Here is a 27,652-nt window from a genome sequence, read left to right on the forward strand (position 1 = left end):
GAGACCGTTCGCGTTCGACCGAGCGTGAAGTCGAAATAATACAGCGTCGCCGACGTGATTAATATTTAAGCGAATGAACGCGAGGTTACAGAATAATTGGGAATTATACGTGCGTGGGATTTGCATGAATTTGTACGACGAGTATGGTTTATCGATGTACGAAGGGGAGGAGAAGCGAGCTGAAGAGAGAGGGGGGCAGGGTACGAGGGAACGAATTCTTTTTCTCTTTTTCGGTTTGCTCGCCTATTAGCAGTAAATGGTTGAAGAGTAATTGTACTCGTCACTTGTGTCCGCCGCTAACGACGGATCATTTTGCAACATTGCTCCGTCCGACAACGTTCAACAACATCTCGTTCTCAGGAGGCAGATACACCATTTGAAAATTGCGGCGCCGCTTGCAACCTGTATAAACAATCGGCCATTATGCACCGTTATACGATAATCGTGCTTGACGTCAAATATTAAATGATTTCGCTGCGTGAATCAGGCTGTTTAAATTGTCCGGCTTGATTGAATGATGGCCGCTCCTCTAAGTTGGCCGACAACCACTTCACCGTAAATAAGATAGTACCCTATTCTGTATATAAGAGTCGCCTCGTTATACAGGGTGTTCGATTCCTACGTTGTATTATACCAAACGTTCGTCCTTTGATCTCTTTGGAAAGGTTTATAAGTATAAAGATCGCGACTTGGAACTCGTTACCGGTAAACGAGAATAGAAATAGCGTTTTGAGGAATACGAAGGTCGAAACGTTGTCGTTTACACGTTTGCCTTCAAGGGGAACGGGGAACCGATTGGAAGAATTTTCTCCACGAGCTTACTATTCATTTGCTCTATCGAGTTTGCGAAAGACGCCGAATAGTAAATGGCGCAATAAATTCAGAAGTCATTCTAGTATTTGCACGAGCGTTTCACACTTAAGCAGAGAGTGAGAACCGTGGCGTATCGCGATCACGTGTTACGAAGACGCACGTAACGAGACGTGCAAATTAAAGTAACGAAGAGTTTAGTTAGCTGACGAGCCACTAACGGCATTAGTTATAGTTTTCGCGATCGGGAGGCACGACTGATCGTCGAGTCCGACTTGCTCGATATATAAATAAACGTAACAGTACCCATTAGATTATTAAAAAGGAATGGAACGTCGCTGGTATGCATATTCAAAGGTACTGGCCTCCCCTATCGTTGTCCCATTCAAGCGGAACTTTCTAACATCTACCTGTTAACTGTAAATCGAAACGAATCTCTATCGACGATGTTCTCCGCGTAAATGAATCATGCGCATGTACGCGCGCGATTAATGTCCCTGAAAGACCGCAACTGGACTTTCATCGGCGCGATCGTTACCGCGCGGCTACGAACTTTTCCCTCGCGGTGAAACGCTTCACTGATGCAATTGGTAAACCGCGTGTCGTCGGTTAATTTTATAATCGCGGATGTTACTTGATTCGTTCGTTTTAGTCACAGACGTGGTCGACTTTGATCGATATTTTCCAATTTTTCACGACAAATCCGCGAGCCGCGCGGTCGCAGATAAAACAGCAGCAGATGCAAGAGAACGCGTGCAATCACCGTTTTGCGTTCAATTAATTTCTTCGATGCTAATAATTTAATGGATCTTGGTGCGTTATCGGCGCCGTTTCATCACGCATCGTGCTCGTGCGCTCGCTCTCTCGTACACGCTTCATGCCATTGCACTTACGTGCAACAACCAGATCTCAGTCAATACCGCGAAATTATCTCGAATCTCTGTGTGTTTGCTCGATATCCATTGTGTTTATAAGGAAATTCGTGTACTTCGGTTTTGACAACAATCTAAATACTATCGTCAGACAAAAGATTTATTAATGATTTCTTTATTTCAAGAAGAATAATAAACTTACACATGTTTTTTTGTACCGTGCTTACGATAGATCGATTCCTTAATTACACGATACGCATTATCGAAAGAACTTGAAGCAACGAGTCTCTTCGGTCGTTTATGATATATTTATATATATTATGTATGTATATATTACTCCATAAATAATCGTCTTAAGTACTACGTGCCGGCAGTAAAGAACATAGTTCGCGTTGTTATCGTACGATTTCATCGAATTTCCACTGTCTCGTGGATAATTTCGCGTAGAAACGTATTTTTATTGCAAACGCCGCATGAATATTCGATTCGTCGCGTCGTAAGAACTGAACGGTGCGTAAAATTAAAATAAATTGACTAGAGGACACTTATATAGAATAAAAAGCACGAGCCTTCTTGATTGTCTAAGCTAATGCGTGGAATATACCGTTATGGCGAGTTGATTTCCGTGCACGAGTTACGTATGCTATAAATAATGTATAAATACATCTGTTGGGTATCTCGTTTGTACGTACGGTGTGCTTTGGTACATCGTGTACTGCGAGCCAGGGGGAAATCATATTCGAAAACGAATGGTCGCTCGACGAGTGAACTCGTTGATCGACCAATTGCAGTCTGTGTGTAATCGTTAGGTTAAAATTATCGATTAATAACAACGGAACGTGATTGTCGAATCGTTAGAATCAAAACTTGGCCTAGTTATCGAATACTATGATAAATCGAGGAAAATTCCAATCAATTCCTACCTCCTTATCCTTCGAGTTTCCGTAATTATCGAAGCATCGCACTGTTCAGCCATTCGAGCTTCGCACGACGACTTTCATTCATCGAAAACAACCATGGTTCCCCATTAAATTAATCGCACCAATCAAACTTTACTCTCACTTGAACTCTTCACCTTAACTCTTTGATCTTTCATCGCTCCCGTCTCTCAACACGAACAATCAAAACTTCGATATACATATAATCGAGCACTGATTCGATCTTCGACAACTAAATCACCTCGATGTTGCGTTGACATCGCGGCATCCAAACCGACTCGAGATATCAGCTGCACTCGTGGCCAAGCAGGCAGCTCCTTAATCCAATCGTCCTCCCGGATAATAAATCAGTGGCGTGGTAGCATCCCATCCGTCTATCTCCTCGTTCGACTGCGCCGCTCGTTTCTGACAATTTAAGATCAGAGTGCTGTGCCTCGGGCTGTTGGGCGCGGATCTGCAGGTTGTCTGCGCGATCCCGGCCGGCCCAAACCGGAAGTTCTTGACCCCTGCACGCGGGAAATAAGGTTCGTTACCGATCGTCCAGTTCGATCGTAGCGGCGAATTATTCGCGTCGGATCGATGCCGCGTTAGTTCTTTCACGTCGATTTGCGTTTCTTGTTCGCACAATTTCTCCACGCACGGACACGAGTTGCTGGACGATCTCCAGTTATCCACGCACGAAGGTCTCGTTGCGCAAGACCTTTTCGGCTTGCACGGACTGTTGTCGACGATAGACTCTAGTTGACTGTTCGCGCCAGAACACTTCTGGTCCAGTTGATCCGAGCTCGCAAACCGTAATCGTTTCGGTGATTCGCTCGAGCACCTCATGAAGGTTGATCTTACGAGAGATTTGTTTTTAAGAGAGCTTCGTGGTATCAGAGGGTTGGAATTGTTTCTGGCGTAACCGTTTCTTCGATTCTCTCGTTCCCTGCTTCGTTCTTCTCGCAGGATCGGATCTTCGCCGGTCAGCCAGTAGGTTAAACGCTCGCCCTTGCCCTTCATCGAGACCAACCCTCTTTCTACTATTTTGAAACCGCCAACTTGGTCCAGCAGTTCCTTCGTTTCTCTGCTGCAGTGGATTTTTAAAGCTGAAAAGCAGAGGATATCGAACGTGTGATACGATGTTACGAATATTTGGCAGTGTGAAACGTCGAAGTTTACATATATCACAGAAAATTCACGAGATATTAATGTAGTATCGTAGGCGAGGAGCCTGGAGGCTGTTGGGCGAATTATAAACAAGTTGCCGAACATGTGCCTGCTGGGGCTAAGACAAAAGACACGAGGCTAAGACAAAAGAATTAAATATCTATCTAATATCTAATTGTCTTAATTATAATGCGTTATCGTGATTAGTTTACGTTAAACAACCGTCGTTTCCTGTTTAATCAACATCTGTTTAATCCATTTATCGTAAATAAACTAATTGTAGCAAAGATCCTACACTATTATAACATATTCACTGCAAACCTCGAAGTTGTATTCCTTTTTTCATAAGAATGCGATCGACGTAACAGTGGCGAATATGTTAAATGGAAGAATCATTTCGGAGTCCTGATATCGAGCAGACGCATCAAGAAATTATATTCAAAGCCGCGATCTTCTTTCTTTCTCTCTTGATGCAAATTAATAATTACTCACCAGATCCAGTGGATTCCATGCGGCTAGCAGTGTTCACGGTATCACCAAATAGACAATAACGTGGCATTTTTAGGCCGACCACACCGGCGCACACGGGACCTAGGCGAGAATTAAAAGTGGATTAGTTGTATTTGGCGCGGTCTAAAATCGTATATCGAAGTTTTCTAACCGAACTAACCGGAATGTATACCAATTCGTAGTTGTAGCTTATCCAACGGCCTGTGTCGAATTGTAAATTGTTTTACGGCTTCTAGGAGGCACAAGGACATACTGGCTATTTCTCCCGCGTGCTGAATACCGTTTCGAATTGGTAAACCGCTTACCTGTAGAAAGGAGTATAATTCAGGATCCTGTATCACGTTTACATACTTTGTTTACTTACCACCATGTAAGCATCACCGATAGTTTCCACTTTGTAGACGTCGTAATTTTCTATCGTCGAATCGAAACAGGTGTACAAATCGTTCAGAAAATCTACCACCTGCGAGTGAAATAATTTCGTTTGAAATTAATATGCTAATATTTACGTTAATATTGATATTTAACGTTTAACGATTATTTCAATATCGATATTATACAAAAACGCGAGTAGTTCGTAAATTTCGAAATATTCCGATAGAAATTACCTGCAATGGTGTGCTTTCGGCAGACATGGCGGTGAAGCCGACAATGTCGCTGAAATAAATTGTAACGCTGTCGAAGCTTTCAGCTTCAACTTTGTGTCCCCGTTTCAATTGCTCTGCCACGTAACGCGGTAGCATTTCATACAGCAACGCGTCTGAAAGATAAAATTTCGTGTAATATAATTTGAAGGAAACGTGATAGCGTTTTAATTGAGTGGCATTTTATGGAACGTCGAGCAACCTGTCTTTTTCTTCTCCTCCGTTAATTGGTCCGTTCGTTCGTCGACCAGCGCTTCCAGATTATTCGCGTATTTCTCCATCATGGCCATCATGTTGTCAAATATGTTTGGCTTCCTGAGAAAAGCATATCTTTAAATTATTCCAACTTTTACTCTCTTTCGTTTCTTTATCTTGCTTTATTTTTAACAATCTGAATTAAATAAAAATAAATTTATTTTATCAAGTGAAATTAAAATGGCAAACGTTGGGTCTATTCTCACTCGTGCAGATACTTCGCCTTTGTTGCTTTCTAATTTACGTTTAACGTACTATATGTAGCCAGTGAATATTCTCGCTTATCGATATTAACTTTAAATATTTATATTTCTAGGATCTTTTATCGATTTAACAACGGTATCGGCGAATTTCAATTTCGGAGAATTTATATTCTCAAGTTAATTAAGTAAATGTAATTATCGCTATAAAATAAGGGTTAAGATATTCAAACTTACATGCCCTTTCTCAAAGGTCTCAGTTTGTTTCTAACGATCTTGAAGTCTGGTCGAGTCTCAGGGTCCTCGGCCCAGCACTCCATCAAACAAGCGCGCACGAAATGGAAACAGTTCTCCAACTGGTTCAACGGTGGTCTGAGATAATTCAAGGAAAACAGAGTAGCTGACAGGGTGAAAACAAAAGCACATAAAATTTAAGTATCTTCTGCCGTCGACAGACCGCGACCATAACGGTAATACCTGAACGGTTCTGTATCAGGTTCTCTCGCGATTACTTTCTTCAATATCTCCGAAGGGGTTAATTCCGTAATTCCAAAAGGGCCGTGTCTCCCTTGAAGTTCGTACAACACTATAGCGAAAGAATAAACGTCTCCTCTCTGATAATCTCGCACGACTGGCTCTTGGCTTTTCGTCGATCGTAATAGTTCGGGCGCTCGATATAGCAAACCTGTTGAATTTTAACTTTAATTATATCATTATCCAGGACAAATGTCATTCATAAATGGAAAAACCTTGTAAAGAAAGACCCACGAAATAAAATTCATCGAACAAATTGCAGAAGTTTTACATAGTTCTAGTTGAACTCTGTCTTTTTGTAAATTTCTTCATATTATCGTCGACATATGTTCGTTCTGTGACAAGTCATAGATATATCGCGTTTTTCTTCAAACAATTCATAAATTATCTGCTCGATAAATTACCGCGATACTTCTTCATGACATCACACATTTAAATAAAATTCATCGAACAAATTGCAAAAGTTTTACATAATTCTAGTTGAACTCTGTCTTTTCGTAAATTTCTTCGTATTACCGTCGACATATGTTCGTTCTATGACAAGTCATAGATATATCGCGTCTTTCTTCAAACAATTCATAAATTATCTGCTCGATAAATTACCGTGATACTTCTTCATGACGTCACACGGCTCACACTCGGCGTCCTTTTTGAATTCGTGCAATCCAAAGTCCGCCAGCTTTACAACCCATCGAGAATCCACCAAGCAGTTCGACGTACTCAGCGAACCGTGAAATTTTATGACGGACTCGTGCAGATAGATCATCCCCTGGAAAGCGTACAAGCAGTAGCAAACTTGTCGACGGTGAATTCTATCAAAGGCGACGATTCCGGGATCAATTGCACTCGTCTGGTTGAATACGCGAAATTCTGAGAAGATATAACCCGAAACTCTCGATAACATCGTACGAGTACGAAGTTTCAACGGGTTTTCGCGAAGATAGGGAAAGTTTCAGCGATCGATTGGGATTTCGATATGAAAAATTATATTCCACCGTCTCCACTACTTCTCTGTGCGAACCGTCGTAAGACGTTATTCGAAGGTTTCTCGCGACAAAATTTCCTTTTTCGTTGGTCCTTTTTGGACAAAAGAGTTTGTCGATTCTCGAACGATACGTACCCTGATTATATCTCCGACTAAGGACGCCATGAACATATTATCGAGCTTCATGTCCTCGTTCTCCAAGATATCCTGCGAGAAAAAAGACGAGAAAATTATACCAAGGAATTGCGAACGTTTCGTCTACTTAATTATAAACTGTCCAAGTAATTACCTTGAGACTGCCACGAGCACAATACTCCACGACGATGCATATGTTCGGTGGATCGGTGCAGGCTCCGATGAAAGCGTTCAAATTATCGTGTCGCAAGTCTCGCATCTAGAGAAACGATCATTAATTTGTACATGGATCGGCGTATTGGCTTTCGATGTTCTCGAGGCCGCAGGTTAAATAACTTTTGGTCGACTGAATCGTAGTATGTATCCTGTTTATGATCTAATTGAATATATTTAAGATATATTTCTGGGATTATAGATTCACGGACGCGAGACTAATTTTCCAGTATTGACACGAACTATAGCTAAAACCGCAAGTTTCTACCGCAGCTCTAACAATATTAGCTCAGTTATTGGAGAAGGTCCTCATCCGCCTAATAAACTAACATTGTTAGTGAAAGTTTACGAGTTACAAGTTTCTAATATTAGGTTGTCCCAAAAGTTTCTTTCGCTTTACAAGGAAACAACAGATGCGCAACATTTTTTGTTTTATATTATTTTATTGAATTACGTCTGATCCATTTTGTTCTATTAAGATAAAGACCACAACATTTGACGGACTAGGTTTTAAAGACGCTTTTGAGGCAACTTGATATAATCGGCGATAAAACAAGGAGAATTTTGCAAATTAATTTTATAAATTGTAACTAAGAAACGATAAACTTATATGCGATCTACGGCTTATAATTTGTCGATTTACCAATCGTTGTTACTGTTGGTTGCTAAATTATCGCACGAGGGCTCAATAACAGACGAACGGACAACGTCTTATCGAACGATCAAAAATCGTTCGATCGGAAGACAGAGTTTGATTGATGTTACGTATACGCTGGATGACGATCGACCCAGTCAGCCGACCAATAGTTGGCTAATGTAAACGCGATTTAAGCGATCCGATCGAGCTCGTCCTATACTTACCACTTTCAGCTCTTTCTTCATCTCCCGTGTAATTTCGATCGATTTCTTCCGAACTTTCTTTACGGCGAATATCCGCCCCTTATAAACACCAATTTGCGTGTAAATCATCGAGTAACGAAAATCAGCATCTGGGTTCGAGCTGAGAGAAACTTGGCTGGTTCTCACAATAGGCTGCGTCGTCGTCTATCCGGGAAAATTATTTCTCTCGTTAAAAAGACGTTGTCGGGTATTGTTTAAACGTTTATTTGAAAAAAAAAAAAAAGAAAAACAGGAACTTTACTACATTGTAAGGTACTATAGTCATCTAATCTTGCCACGTATGTAATATTTGTTTTATAATAGAATAAACGAATTGCTAGGATCTCATAGTCGGTCTCATTGTATAAGAAGCGCAAGAGTATCATGCGGGATTTGATAGCGGGATAGCGTCGAGCTTCGAAAGTCCCAGGATCAATTGGATCGAGGGAAATGACGGGAATAACAGAGAATTGGTATAAGACGACACGGAGAACGAAGCCAAGCATTTACCTTGGAATTGCATTTGGTAGGCGCCTCATTGGCTCCCGACGACTCGTCTTTCTTCTCTTTGATCTGAATGTCTTTGTAGTTCACCTTCCAGAGTAGGGAATCCAGTTCCTGCTCGTATTTCCAGTTTCTGTATAGCACCAGGAGCACCGCCATGATAATCAACAGAAATCCGCCGGCTATACCGCCCATGATTTCTCCCGTATGAGCTAAACGATTTGATCGTAAGTGGCGAATCTGTTCTGGATATTTTTTTATTGTCATCCTAACCAATTGTTCTATACGATATTTCTGTACTTTCAAAGTTCTGCAATTTATACTTCTATACATAGTTCTACAGTTCTATAGTTTTATAGTATCCGCAATATTCTAGTCTATAGTGACGGTATTCTGGTCTGCGATAATCTTATCTGTGGCTTCCTTTTCATTATTTTTATCAATTCTTTTTTAAATAAACGAACCATCGATTCGATCGTTTCGAATATTCGGGTCAGAGATGCTCGCTCCATTCGATTCTTTTTTAATTGTACTCCCTCGTTCAACGTCTCGTGTTCAGAAGCGTTTAAATCGGTCACGACCGTGCCGACTGTGTTTCGTTGCATAATCCGTAATCGCAGTTACGTGGTCGAGATATGTATTCGATCTCAATTAAAGGAAACGAAAAAGATATCGGCGGGTAGAAAAGGCAAAAGCTACCCTCCCCTCTCCTTCTTCCCTCTTGGACAGATTTACATATGTAAATTTGAAGATCGGACCGGCGAACTTTATGATGTATTTTCGAACGATCGGCCTTAAAGGTACCGGAGAAAGCTGACGAATGGTAATTCGAAGGAGAACCAAGACCCTCTACCCTGATCGCATTTTCACGAGCCCAAAAGTTTCGATTATCGAAGGGAAATTATCGAATGTCTTACCGCTTCAAACCGATCACGTTGTTCGTTACCTCTTTGCTTTCACTTTATTTCCCTCTTTTTTCTCAATCAAACGTCACGAAAAATTGATTTATCGCTACCATTGACGAAATCAGAAACGATAAAAAAGATGGTCTTATACGTACAAGTGCATTTTTCACCGTGGTAACCGCAATGAGGCTCGGCGATGGGCGGCCCGTCACCGATCCACGAAATATCCCTTGTCAATCGAAGTTTCTGTAAGTGAAACGTGAATCGATAAACGAAACCAATGGAACGTGGCCTGTAAGAAAAAGGCACGGTTAAAAAATCAGTTAACGTCTTACTGGCAGATTCGTGCCGTTCTCTTTTCCCACAAAGTAAGCTATAGGGTATAAACCGTGTCCCTTTGTCGGTCGATTGTCCAGAGCAATCAGAGTGTAATTGCCTTCAGCGTCTCCGTTTTCGTCCATGTAGACCATGTATCTGTACAGACGATATATCATGCAACAGGCAGGCGTCGTAACGCGCGCTTTACGCGCGCTAAAAGTCCTCGTAAATTGCGCAAAGAAACCCGTGAAGCGTTATTTCCCGTCAATTTTTATACCATCGTTTCTCTTTCGCTCGTTATTAATTTTGCAGTTCGTTACTCGTCAAACGGTATAACGAAATATTATGCAAGCAATTATTTCACGATATTGGATAGCGGAGATACGAGCATCGATTATTTTAAGAGAGGAGGAAAATTACGAGAATCCGAGAGCAAGGATAGCCGCGTGGAAGCCTCAATTATTTCGTAGTGTCAATTATCATTCTAGACGCTTGCGTCATCGTAATAACGACCGCCTCTGCTTTATTTGCCTCGTGTACTTTAAACCCTCTTACGCATAGACGTAAATATTTCCACGGTGATTCAGGTGAACTCTTATCCCCTTCTCGAATTCCACCATTAACATCGCTACGATCTTCCGGATAAATCGCCATTAGAAATAACAGCTGCTCTAACTTTTCAACTTTATCGAACTCGATTAAATTTTATAGGACGCGCAACGATTAAAATTTCAGTAGAAATTCGATAGAACGTTTTTACTAGGAACGATCATAAAATATTTCTGTAAGTTTCGAAAACAATTGGTAACTTTATTACAAGTAGCGTCCGCGAGAATATCGTAGAATCGTCGTAAAATATTTCTTACGGACGCTATTTACGGCTATGTTTACCGATGCATTCGTATTTTTGCATAACAAACAAATTACTTTACGTCATCCAGGAAAAAGCTAAACGTCGTTCCAATCTCTATTTTTATCCACAAAAATCGCAGAGTGTGCATAATTATTTCCTTGATCGTTAAACGGCTAGGTTTTCGCCGAAACGTACAAAGAACGACGAATTGCCTCGTTTTCATCTTCGTCCACCCGATTACGATATGCAAACGGTAATCACTTCGTCGAAGATACATCGTCCAAGCGCATTTTCGGCGTACTTTTCGCGCCGCGAGATCGTTCCGCCACGAAACTGATTTACATATCGTAAACCGGCGCGATAAACAGCCGATTCGTGGTCCACCTCGTCTTTTCTCTTTTTCTTGTACGTACCCCATGGCGCTTCGATAGTGAACGCCGTAAAGAGTCGCCACCATTTCACGGCCGTTTCGAGGGTCCCGATTCTCGTCCAGAGCTTTTAGCAACGATCTTTCGTAGAGATGCACCGCGTCGTACAGATACGCCGTTTCTGGTACGATCTGCCTTATAACACAAACAAACGATTACGTTTAAGAGTCGAAGATGCTTTTCCATTTGCGTCGAATGGCGAAGAAATTGTATAAATGTCACGGATCGATGGGAATTGTTTTTATCCGTGGTTTATTGCCTTATGAACGTTATAATACGAGAAAGATGAGGCAGAATTTCATATGTTCGAAGAAGAAAGATAGGAATGTGATATCTTCGGAGATAGAAACTAAATAATCGATGTCATGGATTTCATAGTGTTCGACGTCGAATAATAGATCGTGGGTGTTTATGTCTTTATGCAAATTTAAACGTATTAAGTTGCCCGAAAAGTTTCTTTCGTTTTACGAGGAAGCAATGGACGCGCAACGTTTTTGTTTTATATTATTTTGTCGGATTACGTACGATCCATTTTGTTCTGTTGAGATAAACATCGCGACATTTCACAGACATAGTTTCACGTTTGTACAAAGGTTCGTTGTTGTAAAAAACACATTTGCGAAAGAAAAATACTTTTCGAACAACCTAATACAACATCGCGTAAAACACGCACGATATGCAACACATATATATAAAATATCGGAAGTATAATGTTCGTTGCGATCCTCGGAGAATGGAACTTTCTATTGTCTCAGTTTCGTTTCGTTAGTTGCGTCCATAAAAATTCGAATCTCCATAAATATCCACAATTAGCAACGTCGAGGTGTTTGCATTATCGAAACGACGATTTCTCAAGGTATGTGATTATGATAGTCACCTGAATAATTCCGCCCATGTTCGCCAGTGGATTGGTGAAATAAAATGGATGCTTTTGCCTGTACTGATTCACCATTCGTGTAAAATTCTTCGAGTAAATTGGAGCGCTAGCTACCACGCTGAAGTAGCTGCGATACGCCTTCAGGATCGACGAGTTGGTCTTCTTCTGCCATAAACCACGAAAGTACTTGTCCGGTCGTTTCTCGTCGTATTGCTCGATATCGACACCGACCACCCAGTACTCGCCTGCGGCACGAATTTACGCGATATGCTTTTTTCCTCCGCGAATGAGCATTTAATAAGAAATCTATACAGGATCGTTAGAATGGCTCGCGTGGAAAAGACAGATAGAAAAGAGAAACGTATGAATTCTTTTTCCTCGAATGTCCGAATCACTTGCGCGACGAATAAGAATAATTGTATTTTTGAGATGATCAAGCAGGATGGTTTTAGTAAAGCTTCAAAGACGAATATTAGACTACGATCTAATGACACTGCTCTCTAGTATATGTACCTGATTATGTTACAGCGGATTTATACCTTTTTCCAAGAGCTTCCTTTCGTCCAGAGCCATCAGCAGTCCCATGTGTTCATAATAATTCCCTAGAATCACGTAAACTGGAACAAAAGCGTCGTACTGTCTCAACGATTATTTTCCTTGCTTTACTTTAAATTTTAATAATCCACGAATTATTTTTGCCTCCGAGTAATCAACTTTCTCCGTAGCTGCTTTTAATAGTCAAAGCAGGTCGATTTACGACTATTTTTAACAGAAAATTAAATAGATAACGAGTTATCAGGCAAATTACACGCCGTATCTATTCACCGCGCGAAATTTCTGCAATCGTAACATGCGGGCTACCGTTCGTGTTCTAAATGTGCTTTTACACAAACTCGATGAAAAATCAAACTGCGGGTACTATATTTTAGACGGTACGCCGTTTGTGATTTGAAAAAAAAAAAAAAAAAAAAAAAGGGGGGAATGTTAAAGATCATTTCACTATTACGACGATCGTTACAGATTAAAAAAGCAAGTTCTGTCGAACTTGGATAGGCAACACCATTTTTGCGTCTTTTCTTCTCTTACGAATTAATAAGTCCTTTCATACTCACTTCGCGTTTCCCGATATGTTTCACTGACGTGTTTGTGGAACGGATTGGTCATATGCGTGACGTGATATGGTTCTTCCCAACAGCGAAGAAAGTTCACTGTCACACCTGCAGAGTCGAACGACGATAGAATCGTCTCCGCGATCGTTGACATCTTGTTAAATTCGAACAGGGTCGAGTTCATGTACATGAACGTCACCTAAACGTTAGAAACGAAGCTACAGGAATGTTGCCAATTTATAATTTTCAAGCGTTCGACGTTACTAGTGTCACGGATCAAATTTCTGTTTAGCACGTGCTACGCCAGATGCGATGGTCCTTGCGAGATTTCGCATAGTCTGGGCGTTAAGAGCTATCCATTGTTAACACTAACCCGCAACAAGCCTAAGGAGATACCGTAAACCGAATCTGTTCAGTTTCATTTCTCTTCGCATAAACATTTTCGGTTTACAGATGGTCCTCGTATTTGTTGCACGCTCTTAACTATTACGGAGAAAGCGGGTGTCTGGCGAGATAACAGACTTTTCCCATGAACAAGGATGCCCATATCTGGTTTTCTTTGTCGTAATAACTTCATTTATTGACCAATGGGCATCGCGGATCATTATCCTCACTTTTCTACCGAAAAGTGCGGACGACGAATCCGCGTTCTGAGTTCAAAAGGGCACACCCACACCGAGCTTTCTTCCTTGATGGTACGAGCCAGGTCCGAACAGTTCTTCTTCCGATCTTTTGTAATAAAAAACCTAACTGTGAAAAATAAACTTGATTTTATACTGAATCTTGTGCATTCACTTTAAAAATTACGTGACACTAGCAACGGTATTTCAAGACATAGGAATTCCAAGCCGATATTTTTCGAAATTCTTATGTTATGATATTCGGTTATGAATTAACAAAAGAAAAAAGATCAATAACCTATAGTAACTTGGAAGTAAACCTATAGAATCGAGTATAGACTATAAGATGAAATCTGCTAAAATTCACGGATCGGTCTGACGACTCCTTGCGTCGCGGCTTATTCTACTTACTTTCGTCCAGTTAAATGCCATCAGCACGGAAACGACGGACTTGGAGATTTGCGTATCGGGTGGTCTCGTTCTCGCGAACGTGGGGAATTCCTTTTTGTCGGACGATTCGCGATGAGTACAAAACTGAAACAAAGTTTGCAGATTGATGAACGTAATCGTCGCGATACACCTAATATCGTATAATATTTCAAACGGAACCACGCGGAAAGATAAATTGCGTGGCTAGTTCCACGTGCAGAAAGCCAGTTTCGAATCTGCATCGAGTTTCTAGGTTGGTCTATTACTAGGTTGGAAAGCGAGGGACACGTAATGCGAGTGATTAGTGTGTCAGCTGGACTCGCAATGTAACGGACCAGCGGAAAATCGAACAACAGAGCGAACGAAATCGTATACGTACGATGATTCACGGCTGTCTCGTTTAATACCTGAACTGGATTAATTAATGCAATAGGATATTAAATTTGATAATAACGATAAGGATCGCGAGATCCGATCGAGCTGAAAACGTACGATAAATACGTTATTGTTCAAAGGTATTTGGATATTTTGTTCTTTATGATCGCTATAGTTGCGTATAATTATTTCTATTCTTAATAAAACTTTCTTCAAATATTTGAAAGCTAGAACTGACACTCACGAAAGCTCGCCAATTGTCAAACTTTGACAACATTTATAAATGGAGTAGTAAAATATAATATTTCTATTTCGTTTAATAGGAAATTAAAATTTATACTCCTTCAGATCCCATAAAAAGGTAGTAAATGTTGCCTTTAATTGGTAATTCACCATTAATAATTGTACTTAACGTTATTACAAATTGACAAAAGTGTTCATATACTTACGAAGGTTAATGTACGTTTAAAATGTAACATTGATCCGGATAGATAAAATCGAGTAGTTTTCTTCGCTCGACAATGGGACGAATTATTAAACGCATTTTTATCGCCGGGTCGATTAATTTCGCGCGAGTTCAATCGAAGTCAATAGCTCGCGTTAAACGATTCGTGAAACAGCGTTCCTATATTTTTCGACACCGCGTCGTAGCCTCGAGGAGGGAAGTAAGCATTCAATGATCTGGATAATTTGCAGGGAAGACGAATGGTTTCTTTTCTCGATTTCCTCGCTCGGCCAGGACAGTAGCGAGACCAAAAAGAATTTAACGAATCGCCGCCTGAAATAGTTTCATCTTTCTTCCCCTTGGCACACGCTTTATCGTCTCTATCTTCCATTCTCTGTTTTTCCTTTTCTACAAAACTCCGTTTCTCCAATCGCACCTTGGCTATAAAACCCATTAGTCACGGTATGCAAAATATACAAACCCGTAATATACAAAAACATATATGACATTTCTAATATAAATTTCTCATCGCGTGATATTTAGAGAGCGAGACAAATCTCATTTACTTTATTCATAGAGGCATGAATTTACATAAATGAATCGGTGTGATGACATTTCTAACGTGAAATCTATAGTACAATATTCGTATATTATATATCGTATTTTGTCAGCGTAACGTAAACATTTTGCCAAAGACAGTATATGTCCAGAATAAACAAGAATAGTATTATATAGCGTTATATGTTTCCCGCTTTCTCCTTCGAAACCTATCCTTTTTTATCGTCAAGAGGCTCGAGAATATTTCTGGAATAAAATCACTACCCTTCCACAAGAATAACAATGCGAACTCTTGATTTACTGCGATTTAAGCAACCATTACTGTATCTCGTACGATTCGTAATTCTTCCACGTATCGTTCATCGCTTACCTCGTACGAGACATCAAACAAGTCGATTAAATTCGAATATCGTGCAAAATGTTTGGGGCTAACGAGCCTGGAACCCTGGGAGAAGCAACTGGCGAAATATAGAGATAGATAAAAGAACCGAGCTGACCGTTCCATGGTGCTGAATGGGTTAAACGTGTCGTAATCTCAGCTTCGCACATTCGTATTCCTCGGTGGTCGACGAATAATTTATTTCCTCGGTCGGCCCGCCAGCTGCTGGAAGCTTAAACCACGCATTGCACCGTCAGATCACGTCGGTACAAGCGAAAAAACGATCGAACGAAACACTTCGGAGACCGTTCGTGCTATTACATAGGGTCACGGTTCTCGATTTAAATGGAACGCAACGTTGAATAAGACGCTACAATCGAAACGTATACGCTGGAGTTTCGATTAACCGGATAATAGATCTTGATTAATCGGCATACTACTTTTATCCAGCATAGAAATCATATCGTACGGTAGATACAATTTCTTTTTAGTTCTCGATTTAGTTGGGCTACTACGGAGCCAAATTAGAAGATTAATCAACGTCCAACTGTACTTTCGGTATTACAAGCCGTTTTGTAACGTTTGTTTTCGGTCGCGTGCTGCGGTCCTTACGATTGTATCTTTCCACGCGAGTAACTTACGATATTGCGAGAAATATAAGAGACCCGAACGAACCAGAAAGGTTTAATGGAAAGGAAAGACGTTAGGAGTGTCCAAGACTCTCAGTGGTACTTGATCTTGTCGATATACGAAGAAACCGCGATAAAAGTAGCATCGAGCTGAAAGCATGCACACAGCGAACTTGTTACTTGACCAAAGTGCTCCTAAAGCTTAGGGCACGCTTTCCGTTAAAAGAGGAGGAGCCTCGTGCCGGAGGAAGCTTTTCCTACATTTCGTTCGACCGCGTTCGTATTACGAACTTTTCGTGGCGATACATTCGTCGTTACGTAACTGAGAAAGCATTTCGTACTAAAGAGCACGCGAGCGAGAGTATTCTTCAACGTTTCCATATTCGTTTCTCCTCTTTTTATAGCTTTTAATTAGTTGCGTTGCCAGTTTTGTCGACGATGAGTATATCGAAGAGAGAGGTTAATTCTCTATAATTTCTCTCATAAGGGAGTCTCTCATTCGTATTAAGTAGATTCATAAGTTCGTTTAATCGGACGCGAACTAACATTTCGTTACGAAACTCTATCGTACTTTTTCCATTTGTTAGGAACAATACAAGAAATTTTAACGACGAAAGGAATAACTATTTTTTATTCAATTAGTAAAGTAAATAGAATTATTTGATCAGAAGTTAAATAGTTCGTTATTGAATTCTTCATCGTCGGATTACACCGCCGAAGGGTTAATAGACGACAGAGTGGAAACGTTCCAGTTGACTCACGAACACATAGATTCGTGAAATAGACACGCGTATACACGCACCGGGATTCTTTGTCAAGGCTAAGAAAGAGAGAAAAGGCTACTTACGTAAGATATCATTGGAAGGTTGAACGCCGCCGCCATTCTGCCCTCGTGGATGCAAGTTTCCTGGGGTCCTATGTAAACGCTGATATTCTTCGTCCAGAGATCGGCGGTCATCAGGATGCTGGTCTCCTCTTCGCCATAAGTTTCCGCGACCAGGAAGTCGAGCTTGTGTCCGCGTCGACCGAGCTCACCTGCGTTCACCTACCAACCCAAGCAATATATATGTATATCCTACATCTCCTTCTCGTGGAATTAATTAAATTCAATCCCATCCTCGCGGCTCTATTTCCCCGTGTCGTTCAAAGTGAACTCTACTTTCGCGCGAGCTAGCTCGGAATTTCCTTCCAGCTAAAAACGAGAAGATTATTCCAAGCTAATTTTCTCGATAAGGCATTGAGGCGTTCGCGACGAAACTTTTTCCTCGAGAAGAGATTTATCTGGATTTTACCAAGAATATGTTGCGATAAGTGAAATAGAGGAATTCCAAAATTGTATCGTTGTTAATTAGGTACTTCCGTGCTAATTGTGGTCAGTCTCGAAGCGTTCGGGGAAAAATAAGCGGTTCGGTTACCTCTTCCACGGCGAGCGATATGGCGCCGGATATCCGGTAACCAGGACGCTGATACTCCAAGTCGCCTGGACGTCTTTTCGAACCGGTGATATACCCGAGGGTGAATGTCTCGGCGTAGGCGCCCTTATCGAGTAAAATGTGGATCGCCGTTAGTAACAGACAAGCCCTCTCCACGTTTGCCAGTAGCATGCCCAGTTGCCGAACCTTTGCAAATTGATTTCATTTATTTCTCATTACAGTCTCGTACTAACCTGATCCGTTATAATTTCCATCCTACAATCTTCCTTATGTCTTTGTATAAAATATGTAAAAACTCTCCATGTTTGACGATATCATACCGAAGCGCGAAACTTTCGTAAATTAATTCCTTTCATTTATCATTACAGCTCGTTTCGAACTTAGTTTATCATAATTTCCGTTCTATTCAATTTCCATGTCTTTTTTCTCTCTCTCTTTAGAGGATGTTGTACGCAATAATGAAAAAACTCTGCCTTTAAAGTTTACCGTTTGCACTTAACGGAAGCGAATCTTTCGTTCATGCGCTAAAAGTGATCGGCTGCATCGAGCTTCTGTTTGCAAGTGGTATCCGATAAAAGCACAAGCTCGCCGGCGAAAGATACAGAGAAGGTAATGGATGAATCCGGTAAGCTCGACGGGGTTGCAATAAACACCATCGATCTCCAACGGTGTGCCACACTTCCTCTTCCTACTATTTCGCTTTTCGTTCACCGCTAACTACCAGCTACCAATGTCCTTCTTCCGTCTAAACTATTGTGTTACCGAGCGGTGGAGCACGCGTCATCGACAGCTAACAAAAGAGATACATTTCTCGTGATCGATCGAACCGCGTTTCATCCACATACGAAAGTTTCAAATCGAATCTGACTTCGCCTTTCCGATATTGCAGCATCGAGCACGCCTTTCCGATGTTCCTTGCTCACCCAATTTTCTTACGTTTCCTTTCTTCCACGATCGAAACGCATCAAATCGAAACTTTGTACGAATATTTTACAAGTGAAAACTGCGGAATATTTCCTATTCCTTATAGGAATTATATTATATTCTCCTGAATAAAAAATACTATTCGCTGTATATTATCGCATCATAAAACGCTAACGTTAAAACATTATGTTTTGAGCATAAAGTTAGAAAATTAATAAAATTAATTTCTCCTGTGATCTTCAAACGTAATGGAAGCTGAATCGACGTTCTCACGAACAGGAAAACGATGCCTCTCTTGTGATTCAGATGGAGGCAAAGCCGACGTTGTTAATCAATGGCGGTGACTCAACGCATCGCTGTCGTTCCTTTCTTTTTCTACGCTGTCGTATCGTCGCGACGTACCATCGTGAAATCCTTTCGTCTTCTTCTAAGTACCGACAAACCTACTTTCTTACGTAACTGCAATTTGTGGACACATTTAAAATTCTCTCCAACGACCTCGTCAGTTTTTGACGCGTTATTAAAATAGAGCACTCGTAATAGATCGAGACGGGAACCGATGTTCTTCGACGCAATTGCTACGTCCACGATGGACATTGAAACGCGACTAAGAGAATGGTAACAAAATTAGAACGCGACTTGTGCACGTCAGCCACACACGGCTTTTCTATCAATCCTCGTGCCGTTCGACTAGAAAACTTTCGACGAAATTTCAAGTTGAAACACTCGAGGAACAAAATACAGCAACGTAGGATTATTCGAGTCATCCGAGTTTCAACGTCTTGAGATTTAATCTCCAACTTGAAAATAGACAGCGAAATAACCTATAGAAGTAAAATAGTATAGACGAGCTACTGAATCACGATAATTACAAATTGAGAATATTAACATCGATCGAAGAAACGTAAAAAAGCTATGGCTGTCGAGCTGTCAATTTTTCGCGGCTTACCACGCCATTAATAACGAGTTAACAGCTTGTTTTCGAACGTAGATCGCTTAAAAATTGTTCGTAACCGAGTTCGGCAAATTGATTAGCTTCGCTCGAATAATCTTATTTCACCCTGGAAGAAATTGCGAACGAAAATCGATGGCGTTATACTCTTTCTCCTTCGGGTTCGACTTCGACATGGTGATGAATGCGCCGTGACTTTCAGCTGCCCCAATGGTAATTAACGAGGTGTGCGGGGTTATTAAGCGCACGCGAAAACGGGGGCGGCTAAGAAATTAATTTTCCACGGGTGAACTGTCACAGTCGGATCGATAATTTCGTACGTGGCAAGGAATAAATCGGTTAAGCGTTTCCATCGGTCGAATATACCTTTTAATGGCTGCCGACAATTAAACAGATAAAAATCTTGACAGGGTATCTCGTTTGGACGCTGGCTATGAAGACTTCATTCTCTTATCGGGAGATTTATCTCTCAGTCTGGTTGTATTGTTCGTGATTTTTTTTCTTTTTTTTTTTTTAGCCAGCTTAAAAACAATCGGGCCGCGAAATCGACTTTGACTACCGTTTTTCATTCGATATTTTATATTTCGTTTCATCCGTATGATAAGCGAGAATCAATTAATCACGCGATATCGTTCCATTGAATTTACAGGCACGTTTTATTAAATTTACTCCGATTGTTTCGGTTCGAATAATTTACGAAATGGTAGATTCAACGGTGTGAAATTTCCATCTAGCGACCCTATTCGCGGCGACGCGAAACGACGAAACACGAGCCGCAAATCTTCCATCGTGTTACATTGACGGAACGTTTACTTACCACCGAGACTCTAATTAACTTTGAAACTGATTCGTACAAATTTCCGTTTGACGCGTTGCAAGGCACGTGGCTCAATTAAGTCGGATACATGACGTCTTACTAAGAATATCTCGGTACTCGTTTACCGCTACCCACGTTCATTTATGCGTCGCGATGCGCCAACGTTACGTGTCCTTAATTAGTAAAGAATTATCGCCCAGTTGCAACTATCGCCAAGGCGAAATCGAATCTGCTGTTGCGACGAATCGTAATCTCTTCATTATATTCCCTTGGTGGCTGGAACAAACGACGGGCATTAAATTCGAGGTAAAAGACTTATTGGGGAGCCTATACGTTACGCTTGTGTCGTGAGAGACTCGCGTGAATCTTACGTAGCTGGCTGACTTTTGCGCCTTCTTTTGCTCGGTGAATGCTTGTACTTTTTATTTTTCCTCTGCGCTTTATTTCAATCCCTTTTCTTTTCTCTTCTCTTCTTCTACTTCTTCTTCTTCTTCTTTTTCTTATTCTTTTTCCTGTCCATCCCTGTTTTCATAATAGCGTTTAAATACAGATGTTCTCTTTCTCTCACCGCGCGAAAGAAATCGTGAGAGCCGTATCGAGATGGAGGTCGTAAACAGACGCGATATTAAAAGGCCGCAGAAACAGATTTATGGCGTCGTGAACAATCGTCGATATGGTTACGCTCATGGTGGCGAGGTTCACAACCAACGCTAAGAGCCGGATCTTTAACACATTCTTAACGAAGCTCGCGTTTTACTCCACCGGCAACAGGTTAATCGTTCCTTTTAACGCGTTTCAAGTCTATCGAACGAGGGCGTGGAAAGAAGCTTCTTTCTTTCAAAACATTTTTCTGCCCTCTACTTCCTCTCCTCTGTTATTTTATTTTTTAACTCTGTTTCCCTCGCTTTCTCTTCACACTGCTTCCTTTCGTTTCTTTTTTGGAACATTTCATTCGTAAAATGTATGGAACACGCGAAAATATAACGCAAGAAATGATAGATTTTTATAGGCGAGAATTTTGGTGGGCGATTGTTTTCTCGGATGCAATTGCGCGAAATGATAGAGGTCGTTTTAACAAGCGACAGGTGCTGGTTGGAAGCGACGGACATGGAAACCTGTACGGGAACTTCGTAATGTGGTATTCATCGCGCGTATTTCCGCTTGTCCCGGATAAATTTCCCGCCCTTATCTCGCGCCGTGCTAAATAAATATTCCACCTAACGCGTGCTTTATCGCGGAAGATCGCGAGTCGTAACGTACGTGCCGTGCAATATCGTCAGAATTATATTCCTTCCGTTCCGTTTCTTCTTCATCGTCTCTATTCGAACAGCGGATAACAGGTAAATTTTCCGGAAACGAAGGCAACTTCCGTCATTTTCGATAAACTTCGAGGAACGATAATGTACGGATCGAACGAGTACGAGAAACTTTATGATTCGTGAACGAAATACTGCGCAAGAATAAGAAGGATGTTTAATAAAAACATATACGGGCTATGCCGTGTATAAAAATCCATGTGACTGAAAAAAAAAAAAAATACTTAGTAGCCAGTTCTTATATTAGATTGGTGCATATGAAATTTCGTTTCTTTGAAGTTTAAATTTGACGGAAATATCGCGCGTTAAATTCTGTCCTATCTTCAATCACCAACCACATTAAAGTAAACTCGATGTCACGTATAACGTAATTCGAAATCACATAAATTCGATGTTGAGAAGATTTACAGATAATAAAGATATCAAAACCTCATTATCGATGCTAAAAGTGTCGTGAAAGTCGCAGGAAACATAAATTTTCGAGAGGGTGAAGGAGTCCCCTGTTCTACATAAATAATTTTTTAATAAAAAGAAACCGCGATACTTTCTTTTTAAGAATTTTCGCATTCTCCAATCGACTTTACAAATTCACACCATTGTTCTTCAATCTTCATTCACGTTTCTTAATTTTTCTTTTGGAACAATCGTTCGAAATTTCTCGGCTCTCGATGGTTCGAACGATCAAAGTTTCCTGTAACCGCGTAACAAATTTTGAGCCACGAGACCATCGTCATTTTCCCTCGTCAAAGCCGACAGGAAGAGTCACCGTTTTCTCATTTGGCATTCGTTTTCATTCGCGATTGCCGGTGAAAAGTCAGAGGAAAGGCGTTTTCGAAATCCGCGGCCGACTCGCCAGCTGACGAAGGTCAGCGAGAGAAAGTAAATGTACCTGGTTGTAGCACGTTTTTATTACTATTTCCTTGAGGAGTCGCGGTATCGAGCGCCTCGGGTATTCTTCGAGCACGTTACAATTCGCCATGGTCTCGCGCCAATGTGCCTTCTACGCGTCTACACGCATGTGTCCGCTTAAGCTATTACATATGTGGAACACGTTTGTTCATACCGCTGACTATATTTAGAAGTTTCTCGAAAGCGAACGTTACACGGTGAACCGTGCATAAGGAAAAGCCCCGCGAAATCTGGAGTAACGCTCTGGGTGTGTATACGCAAACTGTAAACGTTCGTTCGCGCGTTTATGACGGCGACGCGCGTCGTCGCTTCGTTGACTAGATCAATATTGAGATTTAACGCGTTCACTGCCTCACGAATTTTATACAAATACATATTCTGCTCCGGCAGTTGCAAAACATTGCAACGTACCTACGCGATGACATTTGATTTTTAATAAAATATTATGCGAAATATTACGTCGGTGATTTTTTACTTCGTCAAATTTATCCTATTTTAATGATTCTAAGAGATTGGATAAAAAGAAATTTAAAGAGTCACCGATGCCAGTCAACGCGTTAAAACGGATATCGTGCGATTTCCGTGTGAATAGGAAATTATTGAACGCAGCGGCGAACGCATTGATCGAATCTGAAAAGGTAACGTTCGATCGAAAGAAACAAACGATACGGGATAGAGGGTTGGTAGAAAGAAGAAAACGAAATAACAAATATACGACGAAGGTTAAATCGTAAGGTTCGCGAAGCATGTTGCGTGTCAGGGACCTTGTCATGCTGCAACTCGATGGAATCTGATAAGGTCCACCGAGCGGGATAGGACACTCTCTTTTGTCGGCTCCTTTTTTATAACAATTTTTTTACGAGAACAAGCAACCCAGCTTCTGCGAATGCTATTGGATAGGGACTCGTATGACCCACGGTTGGCCGTGGTTTCAGACAACTACGAATGACAAAAGAACGGTCTCATAACCCGCAAAATACGAGAGCAGCCGCGTCCTTTCTCCTCCAATTTGCAAACGGTGTATCCTTGAATTGCCCGAATTAATTTCTTCGAATTACCGGAGCAGCGCAAGAAATAGAAACCAAGCGTCGAGAAATACGACTCGGCGGTGGATCGCGTTCGATTCGAAGGTAAAAGTAATCACGAAAAATGATTTGTGACGGGGAATCTCGACTACAAACCGGCAGAAAGTGACTCGATGCGATCATGGGGGCCGACTTTCGAAAAAGGTGATCTCGGTATCTGTGTCACATGGTGTTACATAGAGAATTTTAGGCACGCCTCGATTCGGTTGCGTCAACGGGTTACACGAAGCCACGAGTCTCGAGCTGCCCGATTCAATTTCTATTCGTTCACCGTTCGACGATCATTTTCTAATTAGACGAGCTCGTCAAGTAGGATTGGCGGATGATCGACGCGCGCATGATCGTTGAATAAACTCGACAACCGTCTGACGAATAATTTACGAGACTACATTAATCATACCGTGAGTTACAAGTGTCATCGACGAGTTAAAGATAGCTTTGACGAGTGTCGCGAGATCATCCTTGCTGCCAGACAACAATAAATCCTGCGACAGCATGATCGGCCGTGATGGCGAGATCTAGAGCAAACAGCGAAGGCGTTGCTCGATTGTGTGTAAATTGAAATAGCGGTCGCCGATACGCGAGATACACGCTCTATTTTCGTGTTATTGGACCTTCCGTTTATTTTCGTAGCCAGGCTAGGGCAAATCTCCGAAACGCTGTTTGTTTCTATTCCGCGTCGAAAGTCACGCCACCTCGTGTATTTTCCAAACTTCTTCACGCTCGTTGCTCGCAACTTCCAAAAAACTGCAATCTCTTTTCATCACCTTGGCTGAGTGTATTCTTCTGTACGCGAAATTTTTTATCTCGCGCTATTTGTCTTCCTGCGTTGGTCGTTGACTCGTCGTCGTCCTATGGTTTACCTTCTCTTAGTTTCGACGATCAACCGACTTTTGCCGGTAACTAGAATGGAACTTCTCCAATTTCTGTCTTATGCTTACGCGCGGTATTGCCGAGCACCCACGCGGATACCGTGGATTTAACGCTCGACTTCTCTTTGTTAGATATTTCCTTGTTTCGATTCTAAAACAATTTATTACTCTGTCAGAGATATAATATGCAATATCTACTCTCGTGCTCTCGCACTTAAACGACGATTTTCAAATTGCTATCGTAATTTCTTCGCGTTGAAACTTGTTTCTATTGTATATGCATAAATCCTAAATTCCGTGTATTGCATAAATTCGAGAATTTGTTATTATCGGAACTTGTTTCTGGCGTGCCTACTCGTAATAGACCTATCGCACGGCAAAGTGATCGTTCTAGCTGGTCACGAATTTCTTTCTGCGTACGATACATAGGACAAATGTTTCACAGCACAATTTCACATTTACCCCGCGTATCGGCACGGGATCTCGCGAAACGAATAATAAGAAAACATCACGAACATGTTTCTCGATATATCCAATGAAAGCAAATTAAAGCAAGTATCACGGTATGTAATTTCCATTAAAATTCGATGTGTCCGAAAATTCGATATCATTCGGACGAATCGAAAGAATTTCGCTCATTAACGATAAAAATGAAAGTATCTCGATTAAAGAGCGAAAACGTTGCGGAATCAAAGCAGGTAGAGGCTTTACTTTGAGAGCACCGCACCGCACCGGCTCCGGCTAAGCGCCTTGGTTTCTCGGAACGCTTACATCCTCGTAAATATCTGCACGTCGAAGTTGGTTAATACACTTTCGAACGAGTCGGCGGAAAGGGACGCAGGTGACGGTAAGTGGTTTCCTCCGACTTCTGACACCGTTCGCGATAAAAGGTTCAATCGTTCGCGGTTGTCGACGTTCGATTTTCGAAATTTCGACCGCCTCGTCAGAAACAAGATTGGCTACACACTCACGAGACCCTATTCATGATTTATCGGGCCAAGTTTTCGTCGGCACGTGGCAACACTTGCCCGCCGCCAGTCATTCAGAACTGGCTAGAGTCCTTTCCACGTTGTCCCGATCACCTTTCCCCTCTTCGATCACCCACCACAGTCCCATTCCAATCGCCTTCTTTTCTATTTTTCTTTTTTCGCCAGCCTACGCTCCTCCGAACATCGCGGACCTTGCCTCTCTATTTTCTCTAACCTGTCTTTGGTATCGTATTTGTGCGCGTTGTTTTTTGGCCTACTTCAAACTAGACTTTGGTCTAGAAGCTCATGACAGACATGGAATTTTAGGGAGTCGCAATACAAACGAACGTTCGTACGTTCGACGCAGACGTATATTTGGTAGAGATAAAAATGCGTGGATTAAAAATCGTAAAGACAGATTTTGTAACAACGCGTGTACGAATAGAAACGAACACGTTGTTTATAGACGAACACGTGCACTTTAGTATCGAATGTAGATTAAAGTACGCGGATTAACAATTTTCCGAGTACATGTTCTATTAGCGTATTGTTCGAGTAGGTGTTGCAATTTATCACGCGTTAGAAAAAAGAGGCAATTTTAAAAAGTTGCAGTAGAAACGGACGTCGATTCACAAACACATTCAATATTATGCGAAGATAGTAGCGCGTTGATGAAAAATTGTATCAGCGCACGTTGTATTAGCTCATATATTACAGTTATGACTTTCGAGTGAAAGAAAAGGAAACACTTTGCTACGAAGAAGATGGAACGATACGCCTGTTGGCATATTTTGCATTGATCGAAATGTTTCATCCGAATCTTCGTTATAATCTTCTTCTTTTTCAATAAATTATCACGCTTACCTGTGTCGTCGTATTCCCGTGTAATTAAACTTTGTCAGAGACAGACGATTCTCAGTGGAACACCAGAAGTCGTAGGGACACGCGAAATTGCATTCCTGGAAAAGAAAGAGCGCGCAATGGACACCAATGGCACCACGTCGATCGCGATACCGACACCGTGGAAGGAATTAAAGCATTCCAAGCGATGGCGAACTAGAATCTCCGTAATTTAAATTCGTGACTGTCGCGTAGTCCACGCGAGACAGCGTGCAAGAACGCAGCGCGTAATCGTTACGGTGTATCAAAGGAATAAAAAGCACCGGTTACTATTTGCCATTTTCCTATCTATTTCGCAGATTCGTTCGCTATATTCCATCGAAGAAGCTTCATGGAGAAAATAGCAAACAGACGGATAGAAGGAAAGAAGCAAAAATTAGGAAAGTGGACAATGATTTTTCTAAATTACCAAAGATAAGAAACAGCGCAAAGAATGACGTAACGCGCGACGAAATCGTGATGGGAAAAGACACTCGAGGGAACGATCGAGAGTTATATTCGTTGAAATTGATAGAAAATGATTTAAATTGAAACGACCGTCCCGCCGGTACGAAGAGAACGACGTGAGACCGGCGGTCGACAGTGATCGTAGGCGCGCGCGGCCAGACTGACTTCTCTCTGCTCGTCCTCTTTCCCTCGTAGCTCGTACGTCGAGCGTCGTCGCCGTCAGCGTCGTCGTCCCATTCACAGTCCCCGACGCTACTTCGACGCGGTGATATGTTGCCCAGGCGCATGAGCACTAGCCGCGAAAACGATTCGAAAAAGGGGGAGGCGCGCGGAACTCGACCGACTGGACTGTTCCTTTCGATCGCCGGCAATCGTCGTCTTTTTAAGGATCTTTCGCGTTACATCCAATATCCATTCTCTCGCGATCTCGTCGTTAGGACATTGACCCGGCATTGGTATATTTAGATACTGTATAT

At 41.5% G+C, this 27,652-nt stretch overlaps 2 protein-coding genes and 1 long non-coding RNA gene across 6 annotated transcripts in view; 1 reads left to right on the forward strand and 2 right to left on the reverse strand.

Moving 5' to 3' along the window:
- LOC139985353 (receptor-type guanylate cyclase Gyc76C) overlaps positions 1–2,744 on the reverse strand; it is a 76,801-nt gene extending 74,057 nt beyond the window's left edge. The window contains exon 1 of the mRNA XM_071999737.1: positions 2,606–2,744. The gene's annotated coding sequence lies outside the window, so the exon portion shown is untranslated. The remainder of the gene's footprint in view (positions 1–2,605) is intronic.
- LOC139985361 (uncharacterized) overlaps positions 1–27,652 on the forward strand; it is a 126,085-nt gene that overhangs the window by 4,053 nt on the left and 94,380 nt on the right. The window lies entirely within an intron of this gene.
- LOC139985355 (guanylate cyclase 32E) lies at positions 1,842–27,346 on the reverse strand. 4 transcript variants are annotated; one of them, XM_071999741.1, is made up of 24 exons: positions 27,139–27,346; positions 26,694–26,788; positions 17,969–18,172; positions 17,401–17,598; positions 14,150–14,272; positions 13,122–13,317; positions 12,549–12,611; positions 12,010–12,254; positions 11,118–11,263; positions 9,869–10,007; positions 9,689–9,779; positions 8,635–8,840; positions 8,107–8,289; positions 7,187–7,291; positions 7,033–7,104; positions 6,516–6,681; positions 5,856–6,063; positions 5,616–5,750; positions 5,126–5,238; positions 4,888–5,039; positions 4,644–4,742; positions 4,440–4,584; positions 4,262–4,360; positions 1,842–3,708 (listed from the first exon to the last, which is right to left on the reverse strand). In XM_071999741.1, the coding sequence occupies exons 3-24, from the start codon at positions 18,155–18,157 to the stop codon at positions 2,939–2,941; spliced, it is 3,843 nt and encodes a 1,280-aa protein (XP_071855842.1). In that variant the 5' UTR covers positions 18,158–18,172; positions 26,694–26,788; positions 27,139–27,346; the 3' UTR covers positions 1,842–2,938. The 4 variants fall into 4 exon arrangements, with proteins under 4 accessions (XP_071855842.1, XP_071855841.1, XP_071855843.1 ...); XM_071999740.1 differs by having other exon boundaries at positions 12,549–12,626; XM_071999742.1 differs by lacking the exon at positions 17,969–18,172 and having other exon boundaries at positions 12,549–12,626.

Source organism: Bombus fervidus, chromosome 3 (genome assembly GCF_041682495.2).
Source record: "Bombus fervidus isolate BK054 chromosome 3, iyBomFerv1, whole genome shotgun sequence".
Lineage (NCBI taxonomy): Eukaryota > Metazoa > Arthropoda > Insecta > Hymenoptera > Apidae > Bombus > Bombus fervidus.